This window comes from Panthera pardus, unplaced genomic scaffold (assembly GCF_024362965.1).
Source record: "Panthera pardus isolate Hobbes unplaced genomic scaffold, ASM2436296v1 HiC_scaffold_22, whole genome shotgun sequence".
Taxonomy (NCBI): Eukaryota; Metazoa; Chordata; class Mammalia; order Carnivora; family Felidae; genus Panthera; species Panthera pardus.
Genome location: NW_026526788.1, coordinates 61,475,473 through 61,491,208, shown reverse-complemented (window position 1 = coordinate 61,491,208; position 15,736 = coordinate 61,475,473). Strand labels below are relative to the sequence as shown.

The following is a 15,736-nucleotide window of genomic DNA, read 5'->3' as shown; positions in this document are numbered from 1 at the left end:
CCATGGCAACACTAACAGAGAAATAGTTTCTGTATCTCTAGCATGTGCCTAAAAAGAACAACAGTTTATGGACTTAATGAGAAATAGTGCATTGCTAGAGAAATGTGATCTAGGACTCATAAAGTGAGTTACATTTAATAAATAAATAAATAAATACACACACACACACACACACACACACACACACACACTCCTGATAGTCAAAACTTCTGCCAACATGTTTGGGATTCACTCATTCATTCAACAAATATTTACTGAGTACATACTATTTGCCCAAATGCAAAAATTTATGCTTTAAAAAAAATCCTTCGACAACTGTGTAAGAAAAGGAAATATTAAAGTGACTTATGGTCTTTATGCTAGATTGCACATTCACAGAAGAAAAGGAACAATATCCAAATTGAAGAAATGTAAATTTTGCCAGTAAATGTTCAGCTCTCCGTCCCTCTTTTGGCAGTTACAGCAGTCTATATATGATTAGCCCAAGGGATATTCTGATCAATTTGAGTGTGGATTTAGAAATTTAAGATTGAAGTGGCACTCCACCTATAATCCCTCCTCTTGCACATCCAAGAGAAGATAAAACCTCAAGGTCCATTTTGGATCTACTCTTTGTGCCTTTGACAGAGTCTGACAGGATCTGGATCACTACCAGCCTGGTCTTCAATGCACTGAGAGTGAGTGTAGCCGTGTTCCTTAAGGTGCATGCCTTACTATGTGTCTGGAGGTGAGAATTAGGTCTTACCATTCATGACGCCCTGTTAAAGTAATCCGGAGTTATAGATACTGCTGTCTCATCTGTCATAATTTGTACTTCAGCATAAATACAATTACACACTAGCAGAAAGACTAATGAATTGCCTCTGTAAAATACAATTGTGAGCTTCACCACAGCCAAGTTTTTATCACAGAAAAAAAGCCACAATGAATATTTAATTTCAACTATCTAGAATAAGGCCTTTTGAGTTTTATTTAAAGAGATACGAAATCTCCATGCCTATTTTTTAGGCAATTATAACAAAGAAAGTTGTTCAAGCTGGTCATTTTCCTACAGTAAATATCACATAATAAAAACTAAATTGTTTCTCTAATTTCATAGTAAAATTTCTATGTACAAACTTGTACAATACTTAATATATAATCTATAACTTAATATAACCTGCAGATATAGCAAAAGGTTTTCACATCTGTACCATTAACTTGTATAAAGGACTTTTAAAAAATATCTCTGTAGACAGAAACAATGGGTCCAAATTAACTACCATAAATATAAATACTACATTTAGACTCAAATAAATGCAAAAGTACAAGATGAGGGTGAATAAATATTTATGTGAAAATTAAGAAGAGTAAATACATGCCAGTGCCACTAAAAAAGTAAATGGAATTTCTTGTGAGTTCAATTCTTGGTCATATTACTATATTTGTCTAGATAAGCAAGATGACAGTCCAGTTCAAAGAAAATCTTTATTAAGTACTTACTAATGCTAGGCACTGTACCACTAAAGGGGCTACTAAAATTAAGAAAAGACAGTACTGCCTTTAAGGGCCTTCCATTCTAGTGATCCCAAATTGGTTCTGTATGCCCACATAAAGAATAGTGGGTCTCTTCCCTTAGTATCACATTTTCAGAAGTTCAAAAGTAAACCACAGAAAACAGGAAGCTGTGAATACAGGGTCTAGAAACCATGCCACACAATGAATAATGGAAAGAATTACAGAAGCCTGTCCTGAAGCAGCTAATCCATCAGGGGAAAATAAGAGCTAAGACTGCTATACAGAAGGAGGCAGAACTACCATTGTGCTGCTCCAGAAAGTAAAATAAGAGTTGACAGGTAAGAGTCAAGGTAGGCTATGTATGCAAGTGCCTTCAACAATGAGAATTAGCAAAGACACCAGTTGTCTTACAGAGCCAAGGACTTAAATAATTAAGCAAAGTCTGGATAATTACATAGTCAAGAATACTATGCAAACAATTTTCTTCTTTTCTTCCTTCCTTCATTTATTTTAATCTCTATATTTATTTTTATTTATTTATTTATCCCTACCCCAAAATGGGGCTGGAACTCACAACCGCAACATCAAGAGTCATATGCTCTCCCAACTGAGCAAGCCAGGCACCTCAAATAATCTTCTATATTAAAGGTAAAAATTACCTGAAAGGTCCAGGTCCCTCACATACTAATTCGTATATTTTGTTACTTCAAAAGAAATAAAATTTTGTATTAGTGAGCTTTCTTTAAATTTCCTAACTACAAAAGCCAAGTATAACACATTCACATTGGAATTTGTAATTGGAAATTATTCTTAAGTTCTAAAAGAAAAGTGATCTTACATTCCAAAAAGACTGAACAAATTTACCCCAAAAAAAAAGATGGATTTGATCAATAAAAGTAACAAATAATTTAAATCAACACAGAAACTATAAAATGCACCCTTTAAAAGTGTAAGTTTAAATGCTGATAAGGAATTTTGTCATATTAATCAGACAACTATAAATATTAAAAACACAACTTCGGATTCTAGAAAACTATAAGAAAGGGTTATGTTATATTGGGCTATTTGTACAGAATTTATTTCTAGTTCAAAGGATAAAAATGGTAATGATCAGAAAAGTGATTTTAATTCATAATTTCTCCCTCTCATTAAAAAAAAAAATTGTTTTGCTTACTCTTTAGAAAACTACAGAGCCCAACAGCTGCCAATAATAATAAAAAAAATAAGTCTAATTTCAGGAGAGGGGAAAGGAATGGGTGAAATCAAGCTGTATTCTATCTACTCCAGTTGTGTATATCAAACATCAAAAACAAAAATTATAGCATTAAGTCAGCTAGTCACTTCCCCACAGAAACTGTGAGAAAGAATACAGCCTGGAATTCCAGACTTAATTTAAAACTACAGCAAGGGGAAGAACAACTCACTATTCCTTATACAATTTGAATAGTGAAAACTAAAGTTAAATGGAACTATAATCACATTTAATATGCCTTTTCTGACCATATCCATAATTAAAACATATATATAACATATATAAAATCAAAATGTCACTTCACACAAAGATAAAAATCTAATCACAGCATTCAATTTCTCACATGTGCAAAGTTTATAAAATACTCCTGGGAAGCTACTTCTTGGAAATGAAAATCTCAAAATTTGTGGTGAGGTAGAAAAAAAGAACACTGTTCGGAGTGTTCTAATCCCAGTTCTACCATTAATATGGTTTGTGACTTCAAGTGGACCGCTTAGTCTTCTGTGCTGCGATTTCCTTATCTATAAAATGGATACACTCCATCCCTGTATTAGGGTGGAGGCAGTAAGAATCAAATGTGAAAACGCTTTGAAGAATACTATACTATCAAGTTCATTTCAGATTACTACTGTCATTACTGACATTATCATCTATCAATCTTCTAGGCTTTAACAAATAAAGCGAACAATGAAAAGGCACATGTGAGCTGAAGAAAAGGCAGATAAAACGGGAGAAGGCATCCTCCCACAGACGCGTGGGACTTACATCCTGCAGCTGGGCACTGGAGACTGCGCAAGAGGACAACTGAAAAGACCGGATCATGGCCTGAGCAACACCCTGCGGGTCAGAGTACAGTGCACCTCCCAGGTGAGAATACAGCTGATGACTTTTTGTAAATGGAAAGAATAATTACACAAATGTTGAGTTTCAGGAGGTCTCGAACAAGGTACCTAACAGAGAGGCCTCTTTCTCATCTGTAAAAAGGTTTTGAATGAGATCAGTGGATTCCAAACTCTAGTTTATGCTGTTGTTTTTTAAACCAGTCAAACCCTCTTTCAAAAAATGTACCACAAAATGTACGAAACAGATGAAAAGCAGTGCTGCTTTAAAGTCTAAGCAGGGACCCAGAACCCCCAGTCCTCTCTTTTTGAAGGATCCCTGAGGTGCTTCTTCCAGACTCCACAGCTCTTGGGAGAACAGTTTAAAAACCACTGGACTAGACAATCAAATACTTCTGGCTCCATGACTATATAACTATTATTCACAAATTCTCAAAATGTTTAAAATAGATGCGGTACCAAGTTATCATTTTAGCGCCTTCATGTAAAGCAGTAGCTAAAGAGAAATACTTTTAAATTTGTTAGATTACTAAATTTTCATTAAATTTACAGAAAGAAATTTACTGTTGCTTTCAGCTTTAGTTGAAAATACAGGCTAGCCCCCAAAATTTTATGAAAATAAACCAACAAAATTTTATTAAAGCATGGGATCACTTAACTCCTTCAACACTAAATTCTCAATGTCAACTCTAGCATCTGAAATATGTATTACCTTTTAGAATCTAAAAGGCCTACATTCCTGTACAAGGAAAAACCATATTGGTCTTATCTTGTTTGAAATCCAAATTATCCACAATTAGATGTGTGAAGCAAGGACTTCCTCTTCACCTATTAACAACATGACCAATAACCACTGGACTAAGCTGATAAGAGTTCAGATTAAGCACAGAAATAATGGTTTAAACATGAGAGGCAGTACGCTGTGGTAGTTCAGAGGAGCTTTCATTTCCTCCCCTGTAGAATAGAGGTAATAAGAGTAACTACCTCACATGTTGTGAGTTTAAATGAGTTCATGCAGGAGAAACATTTAGAACAGCACTTGACACAGTAAATGCTGTGTCTGCTTTAACACTTTAGTAATCCCCACACTAGGCCAAGACAAAATTTTTCACTGCCTCAAACCAAAACCCCCCCCAAAACATGAAATTTATTCAGATAGGCTAGTTTTGTTAAATTTTAAATTCCAAAATACTTCCCTTATTTTTCATGGTGTTAAGATATTCTTTCCTTTAAATTTTTAAACAGTAGTTTAAAATATCCTTCTGGACAAAAATAAAAAAATTTTAAATGTCATTCCATTTGTCAGTCCCCAGTGGTTTTTGTTTCTTCCATGTTTTCACATGGGTCTGTAAAAGTTTGGGAACCACTTTTTACATCACATAAAACCACATTAAATTGGTAATTTAAAGCAACCGTTAACATATAATCCATGTCTCTTCTTCCTTTAACTGACATATATAACTACAAACTGAGCTCACCTCTCTGCTTCCAAATTGAATGCAAACTTAATTAAAAGAAAAATGATTCCTAGTAAAAAGACCTCATACAGTCATGAGATAATGCTAAAAAAAAATCTGTTTGAAGTACTAGCTTGTCTAGTTTTGTAAAGAATTCACCCATCTTAATTGGCTCATCCTTATCATAACCTAGAATCAAGTTTATACAGGCAATATTTTTTTAAACTGCTGGATTCTGAATCAAAAAGAAAAACAATGTAGTTAGTATTTAAAATCTGATTTTAAGTTGCTTATGTTGAGTTTAATAGTAAAATAAATGTTTGATCTACCATTTAACATTACCGTTTATGGTTTTTCTTTTAACTCCCAACTTTATAAAAACAATGGCCTTATTTTTTTTTTTAAGTTTATTTATTTTGAGAGAGAGAGCGAGCAAGCATGAGCCAAGGAGGGGGAGGCAAAGAGGGAGAGAGAGACTACCAAGCAGGCTCCACACTGAGAGCGTTGAGTCTGACACGGGCCTCAAACCCACGAACCGAGAGATCATGACCTGAGCTGAAATCAAGAGTTGGGTGCTTAACCAACTGAGCCACCCAGGTGCCCCAACAATGGTCTTTTAAATAGTCATTCTTTTCATGTGTACAAAGCCTACACACTCAACCTCTATATTTTGTCATAAAAGTCTTCTATCAAACAGTGACATTACTACTTAAGTATGTAAGTTTCCCTCATGATTATAATAAGAATACAGTGAATTATACATCAACATCCTTGTTTATTTCATCCGGAGTCAGCTTTCCAAACATTCCACTTAATTTCATATTTGCAACTGAAATGTCACCATCTTATGTGAATTTAGTTCTACATAAAGAATGCCCTGGGAACCTTTGTATTAGGAGAATTCAACATCATATAATAACTACAGTAGGAGTTTACCCTTTCCACCATGGTTTATTAAGCTGCGAGAATAATGCTGCTTTCTGTTTTTAGTAGCATTAAGCTGCTGCTGTTACCTGAGCATGCTGGCTTTGTGCAAGCTCCTCTTTCCTGCGTTTCATGAGCTCTTTTCTCAGCTCTTTGGGTGCTTTCTCCACTTCATTTATAACCTACAGTGTATAAGCATGCAGGAGGTGGGGAAATAATACTTTCTCCACAGCAAGCATTTATGTAGCAGACAAGCTACAAGTCAAAGATTAAAGCTGATACAAAGTTCCTTTCAACATGCAATAGTATAGGTGTTAGTTTGGTGAAAAAGAATGAAAGGATAGAACATGCTGAATCTCGGTGCAGAAAGGGACATCACACCATATAAAGGTTAATCAGATGCCTAATTACCCCTACATATTATTCTCTCTTAAAGATCCAAAGACAATCAGTAAAGGATTACTAGCAGCACTGAACACATCTACTGACATTGTTTGAAATGCTGAAAATAAGGAAAGTCAATGCCATTTATAAAAGTACAAAATTTCGTAACTGGCTTGATAAAACCAAAGAAATAAGTCTAAATTAAGTTCATTTAATGAGACCAAAAGAAAACAAAAGGAGAAATAAATGGATACTATGTTTTCTTTTTTCATCCAACACACCATTTTATATACGGTGTGATAAAAACAAACATGTCTGATGATTTTGTGTTGCATTAGAATAACATTCTCCTTTGCTGACAATGTAAGCCAAACTTGTCAACTTTAAAATCAATATTATAAAGTACTCATAAAGTAACAGTGTAGTATGCTATGATTTATTATACCAAATAAAGTATATTATAAAATGAAGTATAATTTGGAGCTCCTTCTTTTAACTATTTCAAAATCCTAGATACGTATTCCACCTAACAATAGATCTGTAATCCAACTATGAAAAACAATCATGTGTTCACAAGTAGAAGCACCAAAAGCAATCAGATTCCAAATCACCACATGCTATTGACCGTCTGTGAAAGAGACTGATTTTGATTGAAGAGAGTGTATTTAAAATTCCCCATCAGTAATCCCTCATGAAACCAAATCACCATTAAAAGGAAGAGACTCCCCAAATGCAAGAAATTTAGCAATAAGGAAAAAAAAAACATAATATAGTTATTTAAAATATGCATATTGCGATCTCAAATAGGTCTACTAGCTAAAACTCTCCAAGCTCAAAAACCGTAAAAATAACTACAAACTTTTATATATTTAAGATTAAATCATATATTTATCTGTAATTTTTTTAAAATTTAACCTGATATTAAAAAATAAGCTCTCAATAAAAACTTCCCCTAGTTTCAAGAAAACTGATATGGAGCCTCAGTAACATCATATATCATGGTAAACAGAGCAACACTATGTGAAATATTAAACAGTAACAGAACTAATTTTTAGAAATGGTAGTCACATCAAATAAAATTATAGACCATTTCACTATTTACTTAAAGAAATTATAGAATGTACTATATTAATGTTCGATTCTATGCTTTTTAAAGTAGATCCTCAAGTTCAGCAATATGATGTTCAGTTTTATACACAATTTAAATGCTAAAGCCAATTAACTTGGGTGCTTTAGATGTATAACTAAAGTGAAAATGCATTTACTAGTTTGGTTGAGATTTTTATTCTAATCCTAATAGAACTAATCATAATGATTATCCCTGGGGTCTTTCATATCATGAAAAAGTAAATTCTCCCCCTACACTAAAAGTATAGAATAAATCATAAAACCACTTCTGCTAACATGTAAAACTCTTTTGTTTTAATTTGGGGGCAAATAAGACACTATTACAATATATAAATCCTCTTTCTGAATCAATGACAATCTTTCATAGTAAGTAATAGCACAGATCCTATAACAATATGGAACAGTTTTAGGAAAAATTTAAAAATTCATTGTAATAAAATGACTTTACACAGGTATTTTTCACACGTGATTCTTCAAAGTAGCTCTCAACTTGTTGAACTTACAGATATTATTTCCAATTTCAGGGTACTGAGCTTTTGTTTTAATACAACATTCATGAAAGGCAATCAAGCTAACCAAGAAAAAAAATTTTAAGCATGAATTAAATATTACAAATAAATAGATGAATTATTGTTGCCACCTACAAACACAACATGGTGAGCTTTCGTGAAAGAAGAAATTTCTACAGAGGCTTTAACTGTTGCTAATAAAGGAAAATGATAGATTGGAAGGAAAATGGATTAGACTTAATTTGAAAACTTGGTTCAAGGCTTAGCTGGACATTTAATGATAGTCTGTAAACTTGAAGGGACCATTAAAAAGCTCTTCTATTACAGTCTTCTTGGTAGTAAAATGAGATTAACACCTGACCTTACTACTACCCTACATGACTGTTGGGAAGACCACAAAAAAAGAATAAATTGGTGTTATGTAACTCTCAAGTATTATTCCTAATTCTTTAGTCTTAAGTGTACATTAAAAAAAAACCAACCTTTAATAATTAAAAGTAGTAGTTACACTTACCTCCTTCTTTCGGTTCTTTAACATATTCTGAAATTTGGACAACTCTTTCTCTTGTTCTGCTTTAATGCGTTTGGCTTCATCTCGCAAGCGATTTGTGTGTTCTTGTTCTAGACGTTCAATAGTCTGTTTCTGCTGTTTTTCTAGATTCTCGATCTCTTGATCATATTGACGCTTTTTGCTCTGTAAAATAATGTGGCTCAGGATCATTTAACTTGTCTATCATTCACGTATTGAAGAGTACATAACCAGCATTTAAATGTAGTGATATGACATACAACCTTTGTAGTACTGCACAAGTGGAATGCTATAAACACATTATGGAATTTTTCAAAAATATGAGCATTTCATTTTTTTCTACACAAAAAATAGTTTTTTCTATTATAGAATGTTCAAAATTTTTAAACCATCCAGAAGAATATCCAGTTGCTAAAGTACTAAAGGAAAGTGTTAAAAGTGCTAAGGTACTAAAGAAAAACTTCAGTATTTATCCAATAAACTTTTGATAAATCAAAAGTGTTATCCAAAGTCTACTTTAATAATGTACAATTGCTTGTGATATTCAGATTTACTCTTCCTCATTAAGATTCTTAAACATCCTTTTATTGAAACAAATCTTTTGAAATTATAAATCTTTCAACAAAAGATTCCTGCTTACATAATACTTGAGTATAATATAATTTTGGATATAGGTGGAGTTAAATATTTGTAAAAGGTATTTTAAAAAATAAAAAGCAGGGGCGCCTGGGTGGCGCAGTCGGTTAAGCGTCCGACTTCAGCCAGGTCACGATCTCGCGGTCCGTGAGTTCGAGCCCCGCGTCAGGCTCTGGGCTGATGGCTCGGAGCCTGGAGCCTGTTTCCGATTCTGTGTCTCCCTCTCTCTCTGACCCTCCCCCGTTCATGCTCTGTCTCTCTCTGTCCCAAAAAAAATAAATTAAAAAATAAATAAATAAAAATAAATAAATAAATAAATAAAAAAAAAGCAAAACACTTTGGAAAATATTTTTTGGGGAAAGAGATGCAGTTTTCATAAGGTTCTTTAAAATAGAATGCTCAATACTATAAAAATACTCAGTGAGAACAAATATTCATTATTTTCCTAAGAATTTTCTGTTACAATCCAACAAATGTAATCAACAATACCACACTTCACAGAAAATAATTCTTACCACTTACAAGAAAAGCAAAAGAACTATTTTCAAAACATGAATATAGTAACATTTGAAATAATCAGTTTTCTAACTTACACTAAGCTAGATGTTTAAATAAATTACTGGAATTTTCTATCACATTACTGATTCCTTTTCCAACTCTGGACACAAGGTAATAATTAAAAGACTCAGTGACAATTACCCTTGACTAATCAGCACCAACTTCTCTAGCAGCTGTGAATAGGGATGTGGAAGCTTACCTGTAGGAGCCAGAGAAGTGTGTTTTGAAAAAGCCCCAAGTATTTCTAATACTCAGCCAGGTTTGAAGACAACTATTCTAGACTGCCTTTAAAATCTTGGATTCTAGGGGTGCCTGGGTAGCTCAGTCAGGTGAGCATCCGACTTCAGCTCAGGTCAAGATCTCGCAGTATGTGAGTTCGAGCCCTCGCATCAGGGTCTGTGCTAACAGCTCGGACCTGGAGCCTACTTCAGATTCTGTGTCTCCCTCTCTCTCTGCCCCTCCCCTACTTGTGCTCTCTCTGTCTCAAAAATAAATAAACTTAAAAAAAAAAAAAAAACTTAAAAAAATTAATCTTGGATTCTAGGGGTGCTTGGGTGGCTCAGCCAATTAAGCTTCCAACTTCGGCTTAAGTCATGATCTCCCGGTTCATGAGTTCGAGCCCCACATCAGGCTCTCTGCTGTCAGCATGGAGCCTGCTTCGGGTCCTCTGTCTCCCTCTCTCTCTGCCCCACCCCTGCTCATGTGCACTCTCTCAAAAATAAAATAAACATTTGGAAAAAAATTCTTGGATTCTAAATCTGAGAGGTCAAATTATAACACTAAAAAAGTATCCAGAAATAGGCCCACCTAAGAACTTTGTAAACCATCTACCAGCTTCATGATTCCAGGTTTTCACAACAAATTTTAACCAAAGGAAAATGGAAGACACCTATCACACTATAAGTCAGTGACAGGAAGCCTAAGATAGAAAATCCTTTCAGGCAAAAGGGAGGAAAAAAAGAGCATCTAGAACACTGAAGAAATAAAGGCCAGAAATACTGACAAAGCCAGAGAAAATCTAATAATCAAAGAACAAGTTCTAAAACATGCTAGTGGAATTTTTTTAAAGCATCAAATTTCAGTGTTAATAAAGGGATACAAAATCTAAAACTTTACCATCATTTCTTGCTCAAAGCGCCGGAAAATTTGTTCTCGTTGTTGTTGCAGTTTGCTATTGAGCTGCTGTTGGGCTCTTTGCTCTTCTTTTTGAAGGAATCTTAACTCCCGAAGTTCCTGACGTCTGATAAAATTTAATATCAATAACAGGGAAAAACAGCAAAAAATTACACCTTTGAACTAATACTTTTTTAAAAACTTAAAAAATACTATTTTCAAATGGAAAAGTAGTAAGAATAATCAGCCAAGACTTTACTCTTGCTTCTATTCTTACACTTTGCAAAAACTGAAAAGAAGTCACAACAACGATTTTAATTATGTTCTCTACTCACCTAAGAAACCTCAACTCTTCAGTTTTGGAATCACTATCTGTAACTATCTTTGACGTGGTTACACTCACTTCTACGCCATCAACAACAAATTTGCGGGTCTTCTTCAATGTTTTCTTTTGTCTTCTTGTTTCCTGAGTGAGATTTTATTTTAGTTAGGCTTTATATGGAAAATACTGGAGACAGAAAACATTTTCTTCTTAAAAAAAAAAAAAAAGAAAACACAGAACTGTACACATATAATTTTTATACCACATCATAATTAGGCACAAATCATAAAGAACAATTCATATAAATGACTAATTAGTGTAACTTTTACATGTTCATTTTTCTTCTTATTTTGATCTTGTAACTTCTCAGATACCTCTGGCTTTTCAGTTTTAGAACCACTAACAAAACACTTAAAGGAATGCCTGGGGCTCATCCCTAAAAGAATCTAAATCAATAGGTCTGAGGGTGGCTGAGAATTTCCATTTTGAAAAGGCTCCCCAGGTAATTTTTAAACACTGCCTGGACTGGGAATCAAAATCCATTTTATCAGCAACAATATTATCAACAGCCCTCCTCCACCTCAGGAACAGAGATGAATGTGTGATTCTTGAGTTACTAGAAGGATAAAATGTTTACTGCCTGATAGCTATTGCCTACAATTCTTTATCAAGACCAAATTCCATTCCTCATCCAAATGCTTTTCAAATCCACATAGAAATAACAGAAGTATGACACTCCAAAAAACACAGTTTGGCAAACATGTAAGTATTGACAGCAGATAATTACTTGGTTTTGATATAGGAGAAAGGGTTTAAAAGCAGAGGGAGCAAAAGTGGAATGCGAAAATACTAAATTCAAAATGCATTAGATTTTAGTTTGTCTCTGGCACTTTCCAAGCATGGTTCTGCAACCTCTTATTATTCGACTCTCCAGGCTGCTAGTATCCTCACGCTTCTCTTCCTAAGCCCTGGACTATGATACCCTATCCAGGCTTCCCCTAAAATCTAAAGTGGGCATGCTCCCAAAATATTATCTACCACACTGAAAATCTAAACTTTCTATTTCTTCAGTTCTTAGTAAAGTATCCACAATATCACCTTAATTCTCAAAAAAGTATTCAGATTTTTTTAAAAGGCTATTAAGTCAGTGAATAAATTTCAGATTAATGGAATTCCAGTCAGTGAAACAAAATAAACTGAAAACTGAAGACAATCTATGCAATATGTGTAGTAATTTGCTGCAATTATGCCCTGGAGTCCTGTTCCTAAGGTCAGTTTCCTAAGTTGTTCTACTCTTTTCTGCTGTCAACCCAGAGTCTCTAAGTAATACATGACTCACCTGTATCAGAAATCCATGGAATCTTATGTTACAAATACTGATTCTTGGGTTCCACCCTAGACCTCTACATAGCTCCCTCTAAAACTCTGTTTTTAAATAATTTATTCATGTTGAGGTATACTTGATATATAATAGTATGTTAGTTTCAAGTACAGAACATAATGATTCAATATTTGCATATATTGCTGAATGATCACCATAAGTCTAGTCAACATCCCTAATCATACATACCCCTGGTAACTCTTAAACACATTAAGATTTGAGAATGGCTCTAAAAGCTCCAAGTGTTTTTGCATTTTAGTTTTTGATTTTTTTGTTTTTTTGCTTTCCCACATCGGTTCTCATGGCAGCTGTGAGGACTATGACCAAGATGGCAAAATCCTATGGACCACTGGTAAATCGAGGGCTGTTTACATCCTAAAAGTGCTTAAAGAGATCATTCTTTCAATTTCTCAATTTTTTCATAGATTATGGATTCTTGCTAAAATATATTTAAATATGTGCAATAAAAAAATCCAACCACACCAAGTAACTTACACCGTTTACATGAAGTTGGCAAAAACAGGTAGATATTACCAAAAAATTTATGATTACATCCAGTATCTATCTCTCTCCTTGGCTTTTTAGTTGATTGCCTTCATAGGCCTTACAAATCTTATAGGGTCAGTACTACACTGATTTAGTGCTGTTTTATTTTCAAAACATACTTCACATAAACTGCAAATTGCCAAAATGACAAAGAAGGGCCCACGTACACTTACTTGTAAAGATATTGATCCGCTGTCTTTAGTTTTGCTTAGGAAGCTAGAGATGGATAAATTTAAGTCAATGCTGCTATTATCAGCGGTGGAACCAGTGCCTGAATCAGTATCATTTTCCTTTTGATTCTCAGATTCTGGAAGCAACATGGTTTCAGTTTTTGATAAAGCACCTATTTCCCCTTTATTTTCTGCATCTTCAGAGTTGATATTAATACTGGGTATTGGAACAGGCTGAGGTTCACTAGGCTGTGAAGAGGAAGTCACGGGAGGTTCTCTTTCAATTGGCACTTCACATGGAATTGCTTTTTGCTCTGTATCTATCTGAGCAGTAGCTTCATGAGCATCTGGAGTTTCATTTCCTAAAGCCTCTTGGTCAGTATAAATTACTGCATGTCTGACCTCTATTTCTTCAGTGCTACTGGACTCAGTAATTTCCTCACCTTCATTTGTGCCAGATTCCTCACTGGTTTTCACTATGTTCTCTAAACTGCTGAGTGACTGTTCTTCATCTTTATCTTCCAAAGACTTCTGATCTATCTCCTTAGTTTCCACTATGTCTTTAAAAGGAACTTCCTCAGAACCACCAGCCTCAGGACCCTCTGTGGGCTTACTTACTAATTTCTGGTCTACTTCAACCACTTCATTCCCATCATTACTCTGAGCATCCTCAGCATTGTTTTCAACTGCCTTCTGGGCAACATCTCCTGCCTCATTTGTTCCTATGACATCGCTTATATGGCTGATCACTTCTTCTGGAGTTTCATCATTCTTTCCCAATTTCTCTTGGGTGTCTTCCTTTGTAAGTGCAACTTCATTTTCAACTGCCTGAATGTCTGCCTCTTTTTCTCCAGTCTCTTGAGAAACTAAGTCCATTGTTTGAATAGCAGTATCTTTAATTTCTTCAGATTTTATAATCTTATTTTCAAATATCTGTTGCTTTTCTTGATCCCTTTCTTCCTCGGGTTTCAGACTCTGTTCAATATCTGTTTCTAAAGTTATTATATTATTCTCTTTTCCTTCATTGACTGAATTAATGTCCATTCTTTCTTGGTCTTCTGTATCAGGAAGACTTTCAAGCTTGGGTCTCTTCTCCTCTCTGCCATTTTCCTTGATTACTATTGTCCTATTATCAAGTTCAGCCATAGCTTCTAAGTGAGCATCATTAATATGTTCATTAATATCCTCTGCAGCTTTTTCAGGTTCATCTGTGGTAAGTTTTTCATTAAGAACTTTGCTGTTAAATTTATCTTCAGAAGTATTACGTTCTGTTTTTTCAGAGACAGATTCCAAAATACAAGCATTTTGTGAAAGTTTATCTTCTTCAGAGCTGGCAATACTAAGGTCAGAAGAGGCACGCTTACTTGCAGGTATTGGCTGAAAAAGATTTTGTACATTTTTAATGTTAAAACTAAGTTCAAGATAGTGACCAAAACTATATTTTGTATATAAATAAATATTGAAAACATACATACATGATTTAGTATCTCAATTAAAATTTGATGAAGTTATAAAAATAAAGAACTGACAAATCTTCACATAATAAATAGGACAAAAATGTTGAGCAAGGAGCAAACTTGTTAATCTTCGCCCCTAAAATTAACACTTTTGTACTGCTATCGATTACAATTAATCCTTACATACAGGTGCAATCACACCTCAAAACCCAACTCTCAATATTACGTAAATGACATTTCCCTTCTAAATACTGACCAAAGAATTTTCTGTTTCCTCATCATCATCTTCCTCTTTGCCATCTTCAACTTCTTCTGTTACTTCAGCCTTTGCCTCTGCAATCAGCTCTCGAATTGGTTTGTTGGAATCAACCGTAACAAAAGGATGCTGTTTGATCATTAAGAAGAACACACTTACTAACAGCTGAAATGCTGGCTTATAAAATTTCAAACACAAAAAATACACATTATTATGCGGTAAAAATATGAACACATGAGTAAGAAAAATATAAAAAACTTCAGATGATGTTACATCTGGGCAAGGAAGAAGAAGGGGATTGAGCAGGAATAGGGACTGCCTACAACTATACATCTTTTTTAAAGAATCTGAAGGAAATAGGTCAAAAATGGTACCACATATCTGGATAACAGGTACATGTACGCTTCTGTATGTTTGAAATTTTAAATTAAATTAAATTTAAATTAAATTTTAAAAGTTTCAAACTGGTACATTTTTAGTTCTTTAAAAGTAACAACAGTATGTTTAAATCCTGTATAATCCTTAACAAAATGTTTACAAAAAGCCTTAGAGTTTTGTTTAGAGTCTTGCAAATAACTGCTTTCTTGGACATGGTTCTAACACTCTTAAGAGTAAGAAAAAATTTTATTCACCTTTGTATACTCAGCAGCATTTAACAGTGTCTGTCACAGACTAAGACCTTCTAAAGTGAGGGTAATAAAATAATAAGAGAAAGTGTGTTCTAGGGATGTACTGTTGCACAGAAGAAGGCAATTTCTTCTGCTTTTTTCCCCTGAGA

At 34.2% G+C, this 15,736-nt stretch overlaps 1 protein-coding gene across 2 annotated transcripts in view; it reads right to left on the bottom strand.

Annotated features, from left to right (window-relative positions):
- SLK (STE20 like kinase) overlaps positions 1-15,736 on the bottom strand; it is a 56,071-nt gene that overhangs the window by 11,720 nt on the left and 28,615 nt on the right. Inside the window, exons 8-13 of one of the 2 annotated variants that reach the window (XM_019459347.2) lie at positions 14,959-15,087; positions 13,249-14,622; positions 11,162-11,292; positions 10,830-10,953; positions 8,505-8,684; positions 6,059-6,151 (exon numbers count right to left, since the gene is read on the bottom strand). In XM_019459347.2, the coding sequence (XP_019314892.2) occupies positions 6,059-6,151; positions 8,505-8,684; positions 10,830-10,953; positions 11,162-11,292; positions 13,249-14,622; positions 14,959-15,087 (2,031 nt within the window). The remainder of the gene's footprint in view (positions 1-6,058; positions 6,152-8,504; positions 8,685-10,829; positions 10,954-11,161; positions 11,293-13,248; positions 14,623-14,958; positions 15,088-15,736) is intronic. The other variant, XM_019459349.2, reaches the window with a different exon arrangement.